The sequence below is a fragment of the Dendrobium catenatum genome, unplaced genomic scaffold (genome assembly GCF_001605985.2).
Source record: "Dendrobium catenatum unplaced genomic scaffold, ASM160598v2 fragScaff_scaffold_998, whole genome shotgun sequence".
In the NCBI taxonomy this organism is placed as follows: Eukaryota; Viridiplantae; Streptophyta; class Magnoliopsida; order Asparagales; family Orchidaceae; genus Dendrobium; species Dendrobium catenatum.
Window position 1 is genome coordinate 1,470,855 of NW_021319460.1, and position 22,778 is coordinate 1,493,632.

The 22,778-nt window shown below is 33.6% G+C and overlaps 2 protein-coding genes across 7 annotated transcripts in view; one reads left to right on the top strand and one right to left on the bottom strand.

Moving 5' to 3' along the window:
• The window catches only part of LOC110106691 (protein arginine methyltransferase NDUFAF7, mitochondrial), a 46,257-nt gene extending 38,181 nt beyond the window's left edge, over nt 1-8,076 (bottom strand). For all 3 annotated transcript variants that reach the window (XR_002304269.2, XM_028697793.1, XM_020836666.2), the window contains exons 1-6: nt 7,804-8,076; nt 7,654-7,715; nt 2,064-2,207; nt 1,607-1,717; nt 1,269-1,473; nt 712-770 (exon numbers count right to left, since the gene is read on the bottom strand). Coding sequence is in view for 2 of the 3 variants with exons in the window: in XM_028697793.1 (XP_028553626.1) it covers nt 712-770; nt 1,269-1,473; nt 1,607-1,717; nt 2,064-2,207; nt 7,654-7,715; nt 7,804-8,011 (789 nt within the window). In the remaining variant the exon portion in view is untranslated. The remainder of the gene's footprint in view (nt 1-711; nt 771-1,268; nt 1,474-1,606; nt 1,718-2,063; nt 2,208-7,653; nt 7,716-7,803) is intronic.
• Nucleotides 8,077-15,741: 7,665 nt separating this feature from the next.
• Nucleotides 15,742-21,523, top strand: LOC110106680 (hypersensitive-induced response protein 1). 4 transcript variants are annotated; one of them, XM_028697794.1, is made up of 6 exons: nt 15,742-15,893; nt 18,522-18,720; nt 19,427-19,547; nt 19,613-19,719; nt 19,813-19,909; nt 20,965-21,523. In XM_028697794.1, the coding sequence occupies exons 2-6, from the start codon at nt 18,532-18,534 to the stop codon at nt 21,321-21,323; spliced, it is 873 nt and encodes a 290-aa protein (XP_028553627.1). In that variant the 5' UTR covers nt 15,742-15,893; nt 18,522-18,531; the 3' UTR covers nt 21,324-21,523. The 4 variants fall into 4 exon arrangements, with proteins under 4 accessions (XP_028553627.1, XP_020692304.1, XP_028553628.1 ...); XM_020836645.2 differs by having other exon boundaries at nt 19,628-19,719; XM_028697795.1 differs by lacking the exon at nt 15,742-15,893 and adding an exon at nt 17,659-17,814.
• The last annotated feature ends 1,255 nt before the right edge of the window (nt 21,524-22,778 follow it).

The following is a 22,778-nucleotide window of genomic DNA, read 5'->3' on the forward strand; positions in this document are numbered from 1 at the left end:
TTCATTCTTACTCATACAAGCATAAGATTTTTCTCTAGGAAAAATAAGGTAAAAAATTTCTCAAAAATATCCCTAGGGTTCTTTGGGTTTTTTCTGAAAATTTTCAAGAATTTCCATTGTTTTTTTAAGGAGGTAACCACATTGACGCTAATATGATAAGTTAACTTGATGGACTTGCCTGAGTATTAAAATGTGAACTTCTTTATACTCATTTTATATGTTTAAAACTTCTGATTTTTTCTTAATCCATTACATAAGGTAGCCAAAATGGGGCAGACTATGTTGGAAATGAACTCGGCTGAAAAGCTTGGGTAAACATCATATTTAAGAGCCCCAAAGCAACTAATTTCCCATCAAATAAAGTTTCATACCAATGTGATTTTTTAGCCTTCTTCTTAATACTCTGTTAGTTATGGATTTGCTCCAAACTGGAATCACATATCTAGAACATATTTTCCAACAATACTGGCAACCCTTTACCATCTTTCAATGCTTTATATTACAGACGAATTCTTTTCATTTTCAAACTTTAAAATGGATGACATATTGATGCGTTTACAAATATTTACATAAATATATTTTATTGTTAAATTTATCCCTCTACATAAGTTTGCCCAGCATAATGCAACATACTGTATGAAATAATAGCCGAATATTGCATCTAGGTAGCTTTTTTGGGCAATCAAAGCATTATCGCAAGTCATGACAAACCTGAAATTGATGGATTGGCAGAGCATCATAGAATTCATGTGCAATGATGATGGTTGGCACTGTTCAAGTTGCAGGAGTTAAAGCATCAGATGGGAAAGAATGTACATACCATAGAATCTGATTATTATAACAAGCCAACTAAAAAAGGTAACAAAAAAATGTATGGCAAAAGAATAGCAAAGTTAAGTCGCATGAGTTTGAAAGAGTATCTCAGTAACTCAAAAATTAAAAAAAATTAAATAAAAAAAAGGTGAACCATAAAAAAAGTATTTTCCCAAGGTACAACTTCTTCCACAACAAACTTAGACAATGTCTAGATCCACTGCTCAATTATGGAATAAAATAATTATCATTGAAATTACACAAGAAACATGAATGTTATAAACCTCCAGCTTGAAGCAAGAGTGGGACAAAAACATTGGTTGAAAATTACCATAATTGAACACAACATCCATAGTCGGATAATATAATCACCCAGACAAACAAAAATTTCCTGAACAAAAAAACTTCTCAGCCTCAGGTATATATTCTCCACGTTTAAAATAAGTATCTCTTACATCCTGATGGAACCTCCTCTGGATCAGCGTGCCAGAGAACAGAAGCTCCATTCAATGTGGTAGTGGTTCTTGTAGCAGTATTATCTTCGGATATTGCTTCATCAATGCATTTCAAGGTATCATATTGAAGCTTCTGCAAGGTTGGACTGCACTCTACCAAGTGAATATCAAGTGATTTTGAAAAGTCTACAAATTTTGAAGAGCCCTAAAGAAAGAAAACAACTCGCTAGAAACTCAATATGTAGCACAAAATGGAAAAATGCAGAACAAAGTTAACTCGGTGCAAAGGCAGAAACTCAACAACAACAAAGAAGAGAGAATAGAGAAAAATATATTACACGTAGAAGATCAGCCATCAGTGTCCCTCGCCCTGGACCAAATTCAACCAGATTTACTTTGGCGGGTCGACCCAACTGCTCCCACAGACACATTGTCCACACTCCAACCATCTAAAAACATTCAAGAATGTCAAGCCCTTCCCATGGGAATAAGAATCTAGCCAAACTTCCCAAAATTAAATAGAGCCAAACATACTTAAAATGGTACATGGCTAGATTGATGGTTCCTATAATGAGGGAAATCACAATTAAAAGAACAAATATTACCTTTGATATTAGATTCAATGTACACTTGAAAATAAATCTAAGGCAGACACACAAACATGCAAGCAAAACTAACATATAAATACACACGCACATGCAAAGATGCACAAAGGTTCTAACCTTGCAGGGTTTCTACATGATTCATTTGTGCATTCAAAATAGCAAATAAAAAGAACATTGATCACCAAGTTACCTCTCCAAACATCTGACTCACTTCAGGAGAGGTTACGAAATCACCACAAGCTCCAAATACATCTCTGTTGATGTAAAATCCACAATTTGGATTGGTTAAAACTTCCCCCATGTACTCAGCAATGGAAATTGGACCTCCACGGAACTATTTAGCAAGGATCAAATGGTCATGATGCATTAAAAGAGGCCAAATATTGATCTTATCAATACCCAAAGCAACAAACAAGTGTTAGTACTTTAAAGGGCAAAAGGCATCAAGAAAAATGGCTAAAACATCATTTTTTTAATCATGAGAAGTTTCCTAGTTGTTAGATCCCCATAAGCTTTTATTTCTTTTCCTTTTTCATCAAATCACAATACGTGCCTCTATAATGCTTCAAAAATTGTTTCAGTTGTTGAATATAAGGTAACAGCAAAGCAGAGAATAGAAAGAAAGAGAGAAGTTAAAAGCAGTAATGAATTCTATTGATTTCATCATCTGTTACATGGCTTAGGACTGAGTGTTTATAGAGTAAAGATGTACAGTTTGCTAAAATATTTGTTAGGCCGTGAGCACTGCACATGGGCATAACAGAAAGCTTGCGTTGTCCTATTGCAGCCGTTTGTGAAGCATGTGCCAACTGATGCAGCTGCTTATAGAGCATATGCTAACAGCTCACCTCAGATTAATGATCCATAAGGTGGATCGTTAATTTGCGGCGGAAACCATGAAAACGGGTGGCTGAAAGTGGTTTCATAAGTATGTCAGCAAGTTGATCGAGAGAACTGATGTGATGAAATGCAATCTCCATAGACTTGATGTGATCGCTAATAAAATGATAATCAATCTCGATGTATTTTGTTAGAGCATGAAAGACTGGGTTGTTTGCAAGAGCCAAGGTTGAGGTGTTGTCACAGTAGAGAGATGTAGCTGAGTGTTGAGGTGCTTGAAGATCATCCAGAAGACGTGAAAGCCAAATTATATCCGAAGTTGCTAAAGCCAATGCCCTATGTTCAGCTTCTATGGATGATTTAGCTACCGTTGGTTGCTTTTTAACACTCCATGAGATGAGATTATCTCCTAGAAATGTACAGAAACTGGTGATGGACTTGCAGTCGGAGAGATCAGCCGCCCAATCAACATTCACGAACGTTCTGAGCTGAAGTGTGCTGCGAACAAGAGAAAAACCATAATCAAGAGTTCCTTGAATGTACCTGAGAAGCTGTTTGAGAGACTGTTAATGACGGTTTGTTGGATTGTGCATATGCTGGCAGATTTGGTTGGTGGCAAATGCAATATTAGGTCTTGTGATCGTACAATACTGCAAGGACCCAGCAAGTTGATGGTAGAAATGTGGATTGGCGTAGGGAAGATATGCATCTTGACACTGTGAAGGCTTGGTCGGCATGGGCGTAAGAGCTAGTTTGCATTGATCAAAGCCAAATGCTTTTAGAATGTCACGGTCATAGTGTGATTGGGTAAGGAAATAGCCTTGGGAGGTGGAAGCTATTAGAATGCCTAGAAATAGTGAAACCATCCCGAGATCTTTGAGGGAAAATTCTGACTGGTGTTGGGACATAAGGTGTTGAATGGTGGCGGGAAGGTTACTTGTGATTAGCATATCATCGACATACATCAGTAGATAGATTTGTACCATATCATGAGAGTATTAGAAGTGAGGGGTCTGGTTTGCTAAAGGAAAAGCCTATCTAAAGAAGCATTGTTGTAAACTTTTGAAACCATTGTCTCGGAGTCTGTTTTAGACCGTAGATGGCTTTGTGAAGCTTGCAGACATAGTGGAAAAACTATGCATCAAGGAAACCTGGTGGTTGATGAATATAAACATCTTCCTGGAGTTCGCCATGTAGAAATGCATTAGAGACATCCAGCTGCGTGACTATCCAGTTGCATTGAAGAGCTAAAAGAAGGAGAATAAGAATTGTTGAAATTTTTGTAACTATACTGAAGGTCTCTTGGTAATCAACGCCATGTTCTTGAGTGAAGCCTTGAGCGACGAGCCGAGCCTTATAGTGATGGATCTGACCATTGGGTTAAAGCTTGAATCATAAGGTCCAACGGCAACCGAGCATGAGTTAATTGACGGGAGTAGGAACTAAAGACCACGTGCCCTATTTTTGCAATGCTAAGAATTCGGAAGACATGGTGGAACACCACTGTTCTGATTTGGCAGGTTTAGAGTAGCTAGTGGGAGTGGTAGTGGGTTGAAAGGTGGCCAGGAGATCGAAGATGGGCTTGGGCTTAAGATGACCCATTTTGGTTTGCATATGGTGAGCTGAGGTGGGTAAGAGCGGTAGTGGTTGATCTGATATGGGAGCAAGAGGGAGTGAGATGTGGTTGGGTTGGTGGCGATATGATGAGACACATAAGATGTTGGAATGATTTCTATAGAGGATTGAGGAAATTTGGTGGATATGATTGGAATGGGATTTTGAGAGGTGATAGTGGAGGTTGGAATAAGAAGCAAAGGAGGTAGAGTTGCTGGTGTAGGCAGGGCAACATAGAGGATTAGAGGAGATACATATGGAAATGTTTGCTCGTGAAAGGTAACGTGTCTAGATATATGAATTTTCTTGGTGTGAGGATCATAACACATGTATCCTTTATGGGAAGGGGAATGGCCCAAGAAAATGCATGGTTGTGAGTGGGGAGTAAGTTCGTTGGTGGCAAGATGTAATAGATGGGAAAAACACAAACACCCAAAAGTGCAAAGATGACTATAAGAAGGATGGTACCCATGGAGTAATTGAAAGGGTAGTTGAAGATTACGGGCTATGGTGGGGATGAAGTTGATAAGGTAATTTGAGGTGAGCACTGCCTCGGCCCAGAATTGCGGCAGAAGATTAGATGCATGAAGAAGAGTACGGGTTGTGTCTAGGAGATGGAGGTTTTTACACTGCAATATTGTTTTGCTCTAGGGTGTATGGACAACTTAGTTGGTGAAAGATGCCATAAGTTTGCTCGAATTGCTTAAAGGTGGAGCTAATGTATTCGTCGTCACCATCGGAGCGAAGAGCTTTAATTTTAGCATTGAATTGAGTGTCAATTAGTTTGGCGAACTGTTGGAATTTGATTAGAGTTTCAGTTGCTATGCACGAGAAAATGCCAACAAAATCTAGAACAGTCATCTATAAATGTCACAAAATACCGATATCCATTTAAAGATGAAATCAAGCCTGGACCCCAAACGTCTGAGTGTACTAAAGAAAACAAAGAGGTTACAATGGTAGAACTAGAAGAGAATGATAATTTATGACTCTTGGCCATAAATTATCGAGATTGAAAATACATAAAGATGGATGACATTTTGCTATACTTTGCAGAACTTTCTAATGTGGATGTCTGAGGCGGGGGTTCCATAGAGATGTTGGGGAGAGAGCTATGAAATGTTGTGGTGGGAGTGTTGAGGGATGTTGAAACGTGATAAAGACCATTATGGCAGTGACCACGAAGGAGAATGTGATTGTCCATAAGGTCCTTGATAAGAAAGCCAGTAGAATCAAAAGATATAGAACAATTGTTGTCATATGTTAGTTTGTAAATGGAAAGCAAGTTATGAGAGAGGGAGAGAACATGTAGAAGGTTACGAAGGAATAGCGTATGGTGAGAGTCCGGAAGAGGTAACATTCCTTAGTGTGATGGATCGGAAGTGACTTGTCATTGGCAATTGAGACACTATCAGAACCTTGATAGGGTGCGGATTGTCGTAGATTGGAAGCGTCGACAGTCAGATGATTTGTTGCTCCGGAGTCTAGCACCCAGTTGGTAGAAGTGGAAGACAGCTGCGGGGAGAAGAGGGTGCGGGTTGGGCTACTGGTTGTACGACCATATTGCATGTTGCAGCGATGCCAACAAGGCAAGGCTGTATGACCCACTTTGTTGAAAATTTGGCATGTCGGGCGAGAAGAGTTGGGTACAGGTTGGCCACGTCCATTGGTGAACGATGGTTTGGGTGAGGATCCTCTATCACAAGGAGGTCTTGACTGGGTGGAGAAGGAACCGTTGCCGTTTGGATGATTAGGTGGAGCTAAGTTTCGACCACTGTAGAGCGCTTGATGATCTTTGGGTTGGACTGATTCTTTAAGTAAATCAGTTTGTTGGTGTATCTCCACACTGCATAGTAATGAGTAAAGCACATTGAGGTTTATAGGATGAAGAACCACTCGAATGGAGATTTTGAAGGGATTATAGGTACTGGGCAAGCCATTAAGGATATATAGAATTATGTCCTCATAAACAACTTGAGAACCAGCTGCCGCTATATTAACCACTAGCGCTTTGATTTGGGTGAGATATTGGTTCATGGTGCTATTACCCTTTTGCATATGATGTAATTCATTTTTGCGTTGAATCACACGAGAGCGATTTGTAGGTTGAAGCCTAAGTTCAAGAGTTGTCCAAATTTTATTAGCGGTTGTGAGATTGAGAATGTAGGGAAGAATTGAAGGGGAGATAGGGGCAAAGAGAGCTGAAACTAGATTTTGGTCAATTAGGTGCCATAAACGAAAGTTTGTGAGAGCGGATGAGGAATTACAAGAAGAAGAGGTGGGTTCGGGTGGGCACCGAAGACTACCTGTTAGATAGCCTTCAAAGCTGTTTGTCTAGAACAGTTTGTACACCTGTAATCACCAAATGTGATAGTTATCATTTGTGAGCAGAAGATTGCTATGAGTTTCATATTGGACATCAAGAATTTGAGAGGAAGAGGTATAGTATATTTAGCTATTGATGCAAGGAGGTAAGAAGCTTGTTGGGTGCTTGATGATTCCTGTTCTGCCATTTGATGGAGAGGAGGCTGTTGCCTTTAAGGCTATGATACCATATTGAATATAAGGTAACAGCAAAGCAGAGAATAGAAAGAAACAGAGAAGTTAAATGCAATAATGAATTCTATTGATTTCATCATTTGTTACATTGTTTAGGACTGAGTATTTATAGAGTAAAAAGGTACAATTTGTTAGAATATTTTGTTAGGCCGTGAGCACTGCACATGGGCATAACAGAAAGCTTGTATTCTCCTAGTGCAGCCATTTGTGAAGCATGTGCCAACTGATGCAGCTGCTTATAGAGCATGTGCTAACATCAATTTAGTCTGTAACTTATTTCTCTTTCTTCAAAACCAAAGAATATCATAGCCATATTTTCAGCTTGTGATTGAAGGTGGGCCTGGTGGAATAAATAGGTTGCTTTCATAGTGATCTAGAGGTCATAGATTTAAAATAAGAAAACAGCTACCATTCAATGCAGGGGTAAGTTACGTATATGAACACTGTCCATACCAGCATTTGAACTGCTTACACCCTTTATATTTGAGTCATAATGCTAGCACTAAAGTTATGACTATACCGCAACCAACATCGCTCAACACGGAGAACATATACTGTAGAAACAAAATTCTGAAATTTGAAACATTTATTAAATAATCTTCATCGTTAAATATATCAGCTTTGTGAAATTATTATGCTCCACTGCTTGCGATTTAGTTAGGATCAATCAAGGCTTACAAGTGCATCTCACATGACATGATGCTAAATAAAAATAAAAATAATAATAAAACATTATAAAAACCTAAAAAGGAAAAAAAAAAAAAAACCTTTATGATGCTCTTCAGATGCTTTACGAGTTTCGAATCAGCAGAAAGCTTGTGGAAATGATCTGCGAAATTGAATGCCCAAAGAAAACAAGCTGACTTGAAAATGCAGAAACTTAAAACTAGAGAAGTGAGCGCCCATTCGTATCATACCTTGAGGATTATACAAGCCCGATCGATCAATTGAGATCGTCTCAGTCGGACGGGAATCTTGATTGTTCTCATTGGCTTGGTCTTCAAGAGAAGTGCAAGGGTTTAAGGTATTAGAGGACGAGAATGAAAAAGAAGCTCCTGCGTGCGACTGCGAAGGGAGGATGCGGATCCGGTGAGAGAGCAGAAACGAGAGTGATTTCCGAAGCATATCTCTCCTCGGGAAGAGCGTGAGTTGATAAAGCTTTTGTTCAACGAAGGGAAACAATGTTTTTCATTCCTGTTGGAGTATAATAGTGTATACCATCATAATCTACTTTCATATCAAAATTTAGATCATAAATTTTTATTATTGATTGAGATTTATCTACAAAAAATGGGTCAAAAGCGATCAAACAATAAAGATAAAAAGAAAATAGTTGCTAAAGATGATTAATCATTCAATTTCTACAAAATGTATGTTGAAGTTGCCTTGAATTTCGCTTGACCCCTATCTGTTTATATACTTGATCGACACACGCTTCGTAGATATGTCAAGGGTCCAAGGGGGCAGTGCCCTTGCCAGGGATTGCCCCCATAACAAATTTTTGTTGTAAGGATATTTTTGAAATTCAAATTAATAAATAAAATGATGATTTCTCTTTACTATTTCTCTTTGTATTTGGCTCATCGTTCCCTAACAATAACACCTCTATATAATGTATTTAATTATGTTTATGAGGCAATTGCCTAAAGACCATAATATTTTAAAACTTTTTGGGGGGAGAGCAACTGCATAAAAACCCATGTAATAAAGACTAAAAAAATACATGGATATTGACAAATTACCTAAAAAATCATATAATAAATTGCCCCTGGGCTTAAGAGGGATCCCCCCATGCCAACAAGCTTGACAGAGACGATGAGTACTTATGCTCTGATACACGACAATATTAGGAAGAAATCACTCTTATGAAAGCATGTATTTGTAAATATTATAGGTTTATAGATGTTAAAACTAACGAATTTATCTTTTGTAAATGTAGTTTTTTATTTTGAATTGTCTAACCTTTTGTGAATTGACTGATTAGATAAATAGAGTAGTTTTATTAAGCGTCATTAAATTAATTTTAAAAAAATTCAATCCTCGTGAGAATGATATTCTTCTCATCACTTCATTACTTTGTATGACACATGTACTTGCATAAAACAAGAGTTACACCATAGAATTAAGCAAATCATAATTAAAAAGATAAAATGGTGTGGGTAAAATGCCAATCAAAATTTTAGCGCTCTTACTGGAGAATTGAAATTAATTATCCTAATTTATATTTTATATTATTGAACAAATTGTTAATTTAATCTAGTTTTTCTTTATTTTATTTTATTTGCTTTGTGTTGCCAATACTTAATGTTGCTTTATTAATTGTCAATTGTTTGTGTTCTACAAATTTCCTATTATGTTGTTTTATGTTGCATGCATATTAATATACAACTAATAGAAATCTTGTTTGATGTTGAAATTGAAAAGACACTTAAAATTTTAGAAAAGTTAAAAAAATTTAAAAAGATTTAAATATAATCGAATAAATTTCAGAAAACAATCAACCTAGAACACTTAGGAAATTTATTAACTCTAAGGTTGAATGCATTCATCAAAGCATTAATAGACGTAGCATTCATGCTAATAATTTAGAACTTAAAAACTACAAAAATTTAGATGATACAAAATTCTCAATTTAGGGAAATACCAATGGATGGTCCTAATCTTAATATAGTTAGTTTCCTTGAAATATCTGTTATATTTAAATACCCCCATTAAACTTAGATTATTTTTTTCATTAAGAGATAAAGTTAATATGTGATTAAATTCGTTACCTCCAAGCTCAATCACTACTTAGAATGACTTAACTCACAAATTTTTAGCTAAATGCTTTCCACCATCTAAGGCTGTTAAGCTTAGAAAGGATATCACCTTACTTACCTAATTAGATGGTGAGTCCAACCTTTTGTTATTTTTTATATAGTCATGGATAGTTCATTATTTAATTATGTAGCTTATGTTTGTAGCCATATACTGTAATATATATATATATATATATATATATATTATGACATGAATAAAATTTTGTGGATAAGTTTTTTTTTTCAGTACTTAAATATTTTAATAGCAATATAGTATGTTATTTATTTAAATTGAATATTGAAAAAGAATCTAAAATATTTCAAAACTAGGTTTTGAGATTTGTTTGTCATGGCTCATTACAATAGGAATCTTGTTAGGTTGGATTGGCTCAAAACGTCATTTAATATAAGGTATGGATATTACGAATTCTTATTCATGTCTTTTAAGGTGATTAATGTAGTTGTAGTATTTTATGAATATGATGAACATGATATTTATGGAATATCTGGATCAATTTGTAATCGTGCTCTTAGATGATATTATGTATTACTCAGATTCTAAAGAGAATCATGAAGTACATTTGAACCTTGTTCTAAAAAAAGTTGAGGTAACATCAGTTGCATGCTAAATTCTTAAAATATGAATTTTAGTTGAGAAGTATCTCATTTTTAGGCACATGATAAGTAGTGCAGGTATTTTTGTAGATCCCCAAAAGGTTTAGGCTATTTTTTATTGACCAAGGCCTACTACTATATATGAGGTACACAATTTTTTGGCATAGCTAGTTATTATAGATAGTTTGTGAAAAGCTTTTTTCATATTTTTGCATATTGAATCATTAGTCAAGAGCCTTCATTTATATATCTAATTATGAGGGGAATTTTCAAAGATGGATAAGTTGTATTACATTTACTCCACCTTTGATTACCCAATTTGGTACCGAGGGATTTTGGGTATTCAGTGATACTTCACTGAAGGGATTAGGATGTGTTCAAATGAAGCGTGGGAAGATCATGTGAGAAGAATTATCTAACACATTATTTAAAACTTATTGTTATTATAGTTGCATTGAAGATTTAGGAGAATTACTTGTACAGAGTCAAATTTAGGATCTTCATTGATCACTATAATTTAAAGTACATATTTACACATAAGTTTTTGAATTTGAGATAAAGAAGATAAATTGATAAAGGATTATGACCTGATTATCTAGTATCAACCTGGTAAGACGAATTTGGTGGCATATGCTTTGCGTAAGAAGTCTTCGGGAGTTTCAAGCCTTCTACTTATTAATGACAATCTTTTGAAATGGGAAATGAAAGGCTAGAGTTAGAAGTTATTGCTCATATTAATCAAAATTCAGGTATTTTAGCTAAGATCATTATTTAACCATCTCTATAAGAAAGGATTTAGGAAGCCCAGAAGTCAGATGCAAAATATTTAAAGTTGACTCACCAAATCATATATTATAAAAAAACCAAAACTATGACTATTTGATTCTGGAATCTTCTCTCTACAAGAAAATCGCTCATTATCGTCGATTTAGATCTATTTTCTGGCAGTTTTCCAACGATTTTTAAACTGCCAGTATTCAATGAATTTCATATACTGTTTGTAAGAATGGGTTTTAGGGTTCCTAATTTTGTAGATTTAAGGTAGAAAATTTTGCATGAAGCATATTATTCAAGATATATGATGCATCCAAAAAGTAGTAAAATGTATAGTGATCTGAAATATATGGTTTGGTGGCCTGGACTAAAGTTTCAAAGAATATTAAAATATTCAGAATTTCAATCTCTATAATATATAAAAAGTTTTGCTATGAAAGTTTTATCATGAAAAGGTATAATCATTTTCAGTAGTAAAAATATAAATTTAATTAGAAATTTAAAAAAAAAATCATATTTTGAAAAACTAAGATAGTCTTAGTGTGACCTACCTAGATTAGCAAAACTCTCAGATTCAGGCCAGCGGCTAAAAAAGAACCAAAGCAGCTCAAATACACCCTTTTCTCTCTCTAAAAATCCTTCTCCTCTGCTCTCTAAAATGGCTACCAAATGAAATAGAATGGAATGAATCGTGGATTTGGATATTTTAAGTGTAGAAAATGACTCAATGCCTTGGCACCATATTTAAGTGCTGTGGCGCTAGTTCAAATTCCAAAAATCAGAAAGTATAGTGCCAAGGAGACATTATTACAATGTCATGGTACCATAACACCACACAGTCAGGCATTCAAGGGGGGAAAGTTTCAGATTTTACCAATATGCATTCATACCCCCATAACTTACTTTAAAATACATGAAGACTTTTTTCAAACTCACAACACACTTTCAATCACATACCAAACACATAAAAAAGAGTTCAAAATATCTCAGAATAGGTTGAACTGAACACTGAATTTGAAGGTATTACAAAATAAAATTTATTTGATATGGCACTAATGCCTACATCTACACCTTGAGCCTCCAGTTCAAGGATTCATCACTATATTCATCAGCGACCACTAAGTGAAGAAGCCTCTCTCCTTAACAGGAAAAGGAGAAACCATACACTCTAAGAAAATTATTAGTTTAGCACCCTCGCTAGTCTACACCTTATTACAATGCAAAGGCTTCAAGATATCACAAATCTCTTACCCCCCTTGCTTTATACTATTCAATTAGATTAATTTAGAAATGTGATTATATAATATGATATGCTTTGTGCAGTACAATTACTTCAAATTTTGGATTAATTTAACTAAGAAAATATTCTAGTAATGATAATTTAATTTAAATTTAGGCCCGATCATACTGTAAGATTTGCATTATATAATACAATTAGTTCAGGATAATTAATTTATAATTTTATCAACTAATACATATTAATCTTATTTGATTTCTCAATTAACTCGTATTATATACATTACAATTTATAAGAGATCAATTTATATTATTATTTTGAATTTTGTATAATTAGTTTTGTCATTAAATCTCATGTATGTGCTGGTTGTTTCACAAATGCCCTTGGACCATAAAATAGAACACTTAAAAAATGTCAAAATATATATATAAGTATTGACTTAATTTGTATTATCTTCTTGTTTGAATCATTCATGGCTTATCTAGATGCTTTACTCTTGATTTCTTAGCCTTGGCCTCAACGTCCTGATTCACATCTTTCTTTGTGCAATCTTTGTTTCAGGTTCACACAACACATTTTCATTTTTTATCCTCATGTACACTTGCAATTGTTAGTTCTATTTTTCAAAACAAGTGTATTAGTTTGAAAAATAATCTAAATAATAATTAAGCCAAATTATATTTGTAATTATCAAAACAATATAGTTTGAGTTAAGAACCATGTATGATGCCCAAGAGCTATCTAATAACACCAGAGCTATCAAATTTGAAAAAAATTATTCATTTATCTTTTAATAAACAACACCAAAGCTATCTAATATTATATATTAATATTAAACAAAAAATGGATTATATAATTCAAAACATTAATGTATAAATATATATTAATTTCCAAAATCATATACATTACTCAAGATCAACACAATTATTACATATCTACCATGTCATGAGTACAAAAGAATAGCTAAAATAAAAAAAATAGAACTTGAAAAATTTTGACCAGCCTCACACTCATGATCCTCTACCCTGATCTGGAATCATTTAACTACATATAATGAGCTAAAAAACTCAGTAGATCACCAAAATCTATATCTGAATTCAAAGCATGATAACAAAATAATATGCATATCAACAGTTAAATTATAATAAAAATATTCATATGATCATTGAATCAATATAGAAATAGTAAAATTCGTATACAATACTAGTAGAATTTATAAATAGTAAAACTCTATAGTACGGAAGCAAGTAAAATAGTAAACCAGTACGAGTGTCAAATCTATAAAATAATCATCATATCCTCAATATAAATCAATAAAGAAATTGGATAAAACATTAAATCAAAATATCAGTAAAAATTAGTGAAATCCTGTTAATGTAATAAATTCATATAAAAGTGTACACATGGTGTCCAATTATTCTATATCAACATTAAATCAGTAGCTCAATCACAAACTCAATATCTCAATCACATGCTCAATAAATTTTATATATCACGTGCTGAGTATATCACATGCTTACTATTATTACAATGAATTAATAGTATCAAATAATATTATTATCTAAATTGATAATAATAACAATCAAGTGGCATGAGTAGTAGAATAATGTAATAACAGTAAATTCATACATAACAATAAATTCATACAATAATAAGAAAAATGTCTCAAGAATATGCATTTCAGTTGTTATACTAAACAAGTAAAAATCCTAGCTATCACGGTATTTTTCAGTATTGTATATGTATCAATAAATTGTTGGCTCGGTAAAGAGAGTCGTCACTCTTTGCCTGTTGGCACAATAATAATCCCCTTATAACTCTCAATCAGTATCACGTAAATTGGTAGAGGATAACACCAAATGATAGTATTTAAACAAAAGCCTGTAGGGCCACCATCCTATACAAGTTAATTAATCTCCAACCAACGGGTCAATTAGTCTTTACTTGTCTTTTACACATACATTATTATCACAGAACTATAATAGTAATCTCAATCACATATCCACATTCATTTCTAATATATTGCAATAAATAATGCACAATTGAGCTTAATTTAAAAAATACTAAAATATCATAATGGTAGACAACAAAAATCATACTCAGTAAAAAATCACAATTTTAGAATTTAATCAAATTACTAAATATTGCATAAATTAACATTTTGAAGCTTTTGTTTAACTAAATCACTATTTTTTGACATCAAAATAAATTTTTGAGTAGACAAAAATTACTTTATTTTTAAAACCACACAATGAAAAATCATAAATAAATACTCAAAATGTTCACAATCTCGATCTCTATAACATACAAAAAGTTACATTGTGAAAGTTTTATCAATACAAAGTTATTCATGTTTTTCGGTAACATAAACATAAATTTGATCAAATAAATACCAAAAATAAAGATTCCTTACAGCAATATGGACAATTTTTCTTAAAGGCCCGACGGACGAAATCGTTCTGCAGCCTCTAAATCAAAGATTTCTTTCTCTTTCCTCACATTTCTCTCATTTTCTCTCTAAAATGTCTCGGTTTCCCAAATCAACGGGGAAAAAGAATTTTATAAGAGAATTTTGAAATGCTTTAAGATATTTTATAAAAAAATAATATATATTATTAATATAATATTTTTAATAAGTCAGAGTTCAAGCCAGCTCACTTACACTTCTATGTATTTTGCCAGAAAAAAAATAAAAAAGAATCACACATTAATTAGGTGTTATTATCTCCCTACGAAGTCTCACCCATTCACAATTAGGTAGGAGCATCCTTTTAGTGAGAGCCATAAATCATTAATCAACAACATAACTTATAGGTGTGAATAGGAAGAGCATAGGGTGGGCAATTGCCCATCTTGAAATCTTTTTATTTATAAGAATAAATATATTAACTATTTTTCTCACCTTCATAAACGCAGTTACCTAGTTCTAAGAAAAAATATATTTTTTTTATTTCATATATATATAATTACGTATTTCATAATCTTATTTTACTCACGCTAAAAAAAGAGGCGGGTTCCATCTCCGAACATGAGAAAATTGTTTGTCGAGCTTAAAGGAAATCACTAGCCTAGCATGAATGAATGGTCAAATAATTGAATAGCTAATCAATAATTTCTCAAAAGTTGTTCACTTGAAATAGTATTCCAAAAGACTTGGTAATACTTTTTCCTTTTTCAAGATTTTCACCCAAAAATTTATGTGATCTAAACTCTATTTATCTCTTTTATTTTATATTTACAGTGATTTATAGCTTAGAGAAGAAAATATTTGCTCTCTATTAAAATAATTGTTTGACACAAACTTAATTTTATTAATAAAAATAGCCTTTCAATATAAAGAGGAATAAAAATTGTTAGGTAAACATTATTAAATTTATTTTAAAATTAATATAATATATTTCAATATAACTATGGGCCGTTGTTGGCCGGTGCGTGCGGTCGGGTTCGAGAGAACCGAAGCTGGGATTTTTTTCCGTGTAAAACTCGTCGCTATAAATCATTAAATATTGAAAGGATCGCCTTTACTCATTCCTTCTGAAAGCTTCCTCTTCTGCAATTTTGATGGTTGGGTCGTATAATTGAGGTGAGCAATCCCTTCTTTGTTATTTGATTTTGCTCAATATACTTTTTTTTTTGTTTGTTTCTTAATTGAGATCCCTTTCAAATCATTGTCATATCGGTGTTATTGTCGGTTTCATGTGGATGGGTTTGATCTAGGGTTTAATTTCTTAAGTTGCGTAAACGTTTGCTCTGCTCGTTTATTAATGAGCGATAGCGGAATTATCTAAGAGGGTTTGATTTCTTTCGGAAAGAAATTGTGTTATTGACGCAGAATAGTATTCAGACGTACCTTTCTGTATCAGAATTCTTGTAATTTCAATATTCAAAACTTCTGCATTAACAGTTAGATTTGTAAAATACTTAGCACTTTCATATTTCCCAGTGTTTTAAGTAGAGGCCTTTCCTGTATTAGTTGTTTTGAGACTTGTGATTTCTTTATTATTAATATTTATTTTTAATTTGTTCCTTTCTTTAACGAGATTTGACTTTTCTGTTCTTCAATTAGAGTTTGGCTTTCAAGCTACTTATTCAAACGGATCTGGTGGAGGTTGGATAAGTTGATGATGGATGTTTTTATGCGCAATCTATTATACCATTCATTTGTTGTTTATTTCTTGTAAAACCAATGCTACATGTATTCTCATATTTGTTAGAGGAAATTTGGGTTGGGACATTTAATTAAATTTTGCTTAAGATTTGATTTATTTTAAGTGCAACTTCTAGATCATAATAATAAAAAAATTTAGTCAAGATACGCTGAGCCAAATTTTTTCCTTATTTGTTGGTTCCAGCAAAATATTACTAATTAATATGTTACTGTTTCATTATCACATAGCTGTTGCTCATGTTCTTGGATATAAATATTATAGTTAGTTGTTCAGGAAAAATATAATGATATAATTTGTTTTATTTAGGCAATTGAATTTGTTAGTATTTTAAAATTTTTAGGGGGGGAAATTGCATGAAAACCCTTGTAATAAAGACTAAAAAATGAATAAAAAGGGATAAATTACCTAAAAAAACCATATAAAAAAATTTTAAAAAAAATTTGGGGGCAACTGCCCCCCCTAGAACCTATTGGGTTCCGCCCTTGTTCAATAGCTTCTAGATCATAATAATAAAAAAATTTAGTCAAGATATGCTGAGCCAATTTTTTTCCTTATTTGTTGGTTACAGCAAAATATTACTAATTAATATGTGATAATTTGATTATCATATAGCTGTTGCTCATGTTCTTGGATATAAATATTATATTTAGTTGTTCAGGAGAAATATAATGATATAATTTGTTTTATTTAGGCAATTGAATTTGTTTGAGTACATTTTGACTGTAGATGAATTATTGAAATTTCTGGAACTCCTACTATTGGTGTACCTTCTATAATCCTTTGTTTCGTCTTCCTCTAATTTTAATATTCCTTGATAGGCCAAAACTGTGCTGATCTAAAGGTGAAATCCTAATTTAAACTGACCCGAAATGTTGGTTAGGATGGTTATTACAATTATTATGTTTACTATGAGATGACTTCAAACATATTGTACTATTTTGGAGGCCATCATGATAAAAAATTTGTTCAAAATATCTTTAGTCAAATTTTTTACATATTTATTGGTCCCAGAAAACTACTTTTTTTAATATGCGTGGCAATTTTATTATCACATGGTTGTTGCTCGTGTTATTTGATTTAGATATTATATTTATTTTCTCAGGATAAGGATAATCATATATTGTGTTTATTTGGTTCATTCAACTATGTTCGATAGGTACCCTTTGACTTTAGATGGATAATTGAAATTTCTGAAACTGCTGCTATTGGTGTTCCTTCAATGACCATCCTTTGTTTCTGAATATACGAGACTGGCTTCCCTGTTATTGCTATAAATACCTTTTATGGCTCTCTTTTTTATAGTCCTTGATAGCCAACACCTGCTTCTGATCTACGGTGAAATCTTTATGATTCTCATCTTTTTTTTTTTTTCAGTTTTATTTGCTTTATGGTAGGAAGTTTTCATATATAAGTATTCATAGCTTAATTGTTTCCTTTATCAATTTATAGCTTAATACCTTTTAACTACGTTTAGTTGTGCGGGGCCGTTCCAGTATAGCTAACACGCAATTATTTATTCACCGTTTCCTTTTCAAGTTATTGCTTTTATTTTAGGGGCTGTTTGGTAGCAGATGCGGATTTGAGCAAAATCCAGCCAAACGGCCTAAAATGCAAAACCAAATCTCACAGCAAATGAAAGCCGCCACAGACGGAAAATTCCGCCTTTTGGTGCTAAATCCCTGATTTCCGAAATCCTATTTCTTGTCGGATTTACGAAATCCATTGGCTCGAGAGGAAGAGTCAGCTCGTTAAATCCGCTCCATAGTCAAACAGTCACATGGGATTTAATAGGATTTATCATGTATGTTACCAAACAGTTTTCAGGATTTAGGCCTCTCAGGATTTCCAAAATCCGGATTTAGAGGATTTATGAAATCCTACTTAAATCAAATCCTAGATGATACCAAAAAACCCCTTAGTGTTTTGTTATTTCGTCCAGAATATTGCATTTAATTTGCCTAAAATATATGCATAAGGAATTCCTTATAGCAGAAAGCAAAGTAATTTGGGTTTCTTTGTTTTGATTATACTTTCTTCTATAGAGCGCAAGAAATGGGTCAGACACTTTGCTGCTTGCAAGTGGAACAATCAACTGTAGCGATCAAAGAAACTTTTGGAAAGTTTGATGATGTTCTTGAGCCAGGTTGTCATTTTGTTCCATGGATTCTAGGAAAAAATGTGGCCGGCTACCTTTCACTCCGTGTCCAACAGCTTGATGTTCGTTGTGAAACCAAAACAAAGGTGTGCTGCTATTTGGGACACCTTTACAGAAAAGTTAACTATACAGTATTCTATCACCATTTTCTGAATCAGATTATATCAATAGCAGTAGTTTAATAATGGTCAATGGAAACTAGAAGGATTCTTTTCATTTTGAATTATTTGCATGAGGCAAAAACTTCCAGAAACTGATTGTTCCTGTTTTAGAATTGGCTGACATATGTTATAGCAGTTGAGTTATGAATATTCTAGGCAGTAACTTTATGTAAATCTAGTTTAAGAAGAATTAAGGCTTAGTTTGGGACGGCTTTCTTACTACTTCTTAAAGCAGCTTTCTAGTACAAAAGTTTTAATTTTTGTACTAAAAAGTTGCTTCCGGAAGCAGTAAGAAAGCCGTCCTAAGCGAAGCCTAAATCTACATCAGATTCAGAGCATTTGTATGATTTTTTGACATGTTTTTTAATTATCTCATATAGGAGAGATTATTATGTGTGGACACCGGGTCGTCCGGTGGCGAATCAGAGCGAGCTACGTCGCCCCGTTACATAGCGGTACACAGTAAGAGTGACATGATGCGCTCAGATTCGCCTCCGGATAATGTTCGGTGTCCGCATAGAATAATTTTTCCTCATATAGAGACCAAAAATAAGATTGTAATATTTATGCTGTCAGATCAAATATAATAAATTATTAACCATTATTTGTTTGTTTCTTCTTGGCATACCAGGATAATGTGTTTGTAACGGTTGTTGCATCAGTACAGTACCGTGCGTTGGCAAACAAGGCTGCTGACGCCTTCTACAAGCTTAGCAATACGAGAGAACAAATTCAGTCATATGTATTTGATGGTAAAACATAAGGAGTATTTTATTCTCTTATTTTATAAAGTGACTATAAAATTTCATGTTAATAGTTCATTCTACTGCAGTTATAAGGGCTAGTGTTCCAAAATTGAAAATTGATGATGTCTTTGAGCAGAAGAATGATATTGCAAAAGCTGTGGAGGATGAACTTGAAAAGGCATTTTGCTGACAGAATATATCATTTTCTAATGTTTTAGAATTGGAATCAAGTAAGTTTTTTGTGGTTTTAACTTTTTTTTTTTTTTTGAAGGCAATGTCCACATATGGATATGAAATAGTACAGACACTCATTGTGGATATTGAGCCTGATGAACATGTCAAGAGGGCTATGAATGAGATAAATGCAGGCAAGTCTATTGCTGAACTCACAATCATTTCACCAAATTATGTACGATCCTTTCTATTAAATAGCTGCATGATGTGTGTGCCATTTAACACTGTAAGGGGCTGTTTGGATAGCAGCTTTAAGGCAAGATTTAGGTGTGATTTACCTTTAAATCTTGAAAAACAGTGAAAGTGAGAAACTTAAATTCCTGAGAAATTTAAATCCCATTTTGACACCACTTTCCATACTGAATTCCGCTATTCAACAGATTAAGGCTTCGTTTTGGACGGCTTTTTTATTGATAAGATTAGAGAGAGTCGCCTTAGATGGTTTGGTCACATTAAACGGATGCCTTCTGATGACCCGGTTAGGAAAGTTGAGGTATTAGATTTGACTTATGTTAAGAAAGTTATAGGTAGACCTAAAAAGACTTGATTAGAAAATATTAGAAATGATCTTTCTTTATTAGATTAAAATGAAAATTTGGCTTTTAACATGACACAATAGCGACAAAGGAATCATGTAGCCGACCCACATAGTTGGACAAATGCTTAATGTTGTTTTTGTTGTTGCATTAGAAAGCTGCTTTAAGAAGCAGTAAGAAAGTTGTCTCAAACGAAACCTTAATGGATTTAGAGGCTCAAAATTTGTACCCGTGGCATCATTATCTCTACCTCCCCTTACGGTCCCTATTTTTTCCCACTTGCGGCGAACTTCTCTACTTTAGTAGTCGGCTCTTTCCAATCTTCTTTTAATCTATCCCTTGCTCCAGCACAATAGTATGCTTCTACTCAATCTTCTCTTTCCTCCCTCCATCTCCTAGGTTCCTCTCTCCCCCTTCACATCTCGATCTATCTCCATCTCCAGAGCATCTTTTAAGTCTCCCGCTGCTTCAAATCTCATAATCATAGAAATCTTTAAATCCCTAAACAAGCATCAAATAGTTTATCAGAATTAATTGAATTTAAAACCCATCATCCCAAACAATTTTCATGATTTAACCCTCAGCTTTACTAAATCCTACTTCCAGCCAAACATCCTCTAAGATGATTATTGTTTTTCTCATTAATGATCCAGCGGCTCGTATGAGGCTGGCTGCGAACGAAAAAGCCGAAGCAGAGAAAATTCTACAAATAAAAAGGGCAGAAGGCGAAGCAGAATCCAAATATCTAGCTGGCCTTGGCATAGCACGCCAACGTCAGGCCATTGTTGACGGTCTAAGAGATAGTGTTCTAGCATTCTCTGCTAATGTGCCCGGAACTTCAGCCAAGGATGTGATGGACATGGTTTTGATTACTCAGTATTTTGACACCATGAAGGAGATCGGTGCCTCTTCCAAGTCTTCTGCTGTGTTTATCCCACATGGCCCAGGTGCTGTGAAAGATGTTGCCGCACAGGTCAGAGATGGTCTCCTACAGGGCAAGCTTTTACAGTGAGGACTTGATATTTGAGATTTCATATCAGTTGGTGTGTTGAATTTTTAACAGATTGGAAATATTTATAGGTTTGATTTTTGTTTTTACTGGGTGTAATTACTCTGTTGTTTCTTCTGTCTTAGATGTGCGATATACTTTGCTACTGATTTTTACAGAAAATTTACTTGTGTAATCATGTCAATTTGCTGCTGTTCTTATAATTTTGGGAAGGCTTGCCTAAATTTTTTCTCTTATAATGTTAAAATTAAGGGACTTAATTGAAAAAATATTTGACCCTCATAGAAGATAATTTGAAATTGATTGATGAAAGGGCCAAACATACAGTTGATTAATTATTTGAATAGGATTGAATAAAGTTCTTATAAGACAATTTTTTAGTAACATGTTAAGTGTTATTGACAATAGAGTAAATGATAGTGCAATTATAGACAAGCTGGGCTAAATAAGGTTATTATAAGGCATTCAAATCATATAGTACTAATTCTAGATTTGTAAATTTATCCATGGTACTTCTTCTATGTTGTATAAAAAAATTGTAAATTTATCCACATCATCAACATTACAACATCCATTATTTTAATTAAGGAATTAATGTACGTAAAACAACAACCACAATAAGTCTTTATCAAACTGTGGGCCACAGTCAGCTACATGAATCTTTTTTCTATATTATATTATATTAAGAGTAAAATTCTCATTTAAATTTATTGAAAAAGATTTTTTTAATACTTTTAATTAAGTATTTTTAATCCTCCCTCTACATCTATTAACACAGATCAGATCTAATAGATATATTCTCTAACAGGGTCATCGAAAAGACCTATGCTTTATGCGATCATACAATTTAAAGAAAATCTCTCTAATCTTATCAGTCGCTAGAGCTACTACAACAATTTCATGTATATATCGTTCCGCATTCCGTCTCTGTGTAAAGCCACCCATCCATCTGAGCACCATCATCTATGTAACACTTAAGTTTATCAAGCATTGTAGATCTCAACATCTTATAAAAAATTCTCTTAAAGTTTGAAGGGTATTTCTCTATCACACAACGTGCCTGATGCATCCCTCCACTATATCCTCATCAAGTTTACCATCACTTTGAACAATAGACCCGAGATATCCAAAACGGGCATTTTTTTTAGTAATTTGATCACCCAATGTCAAAATCTCACCAATAAATATATTACTATTAAAATTACACTCAGTGTATTCAGTTTTAGATATACTCGAACGAAAACTCTTAGAATCTATGGTTAGCCTCCATACTTCAAGTTTTTCATCAACTTTCTCTAGCCTTATCAACAAGAAGACTCATTAGCATAAAACATACACTAAGATACATCCTCTTACATGATATGTATACTTAATAAAAAAAAAAGGCTTCGCTAGACCATTTTGGTCCGTCCGGGCTAATGTACACCACAAATACAATAATAATACAATGTTCAATAC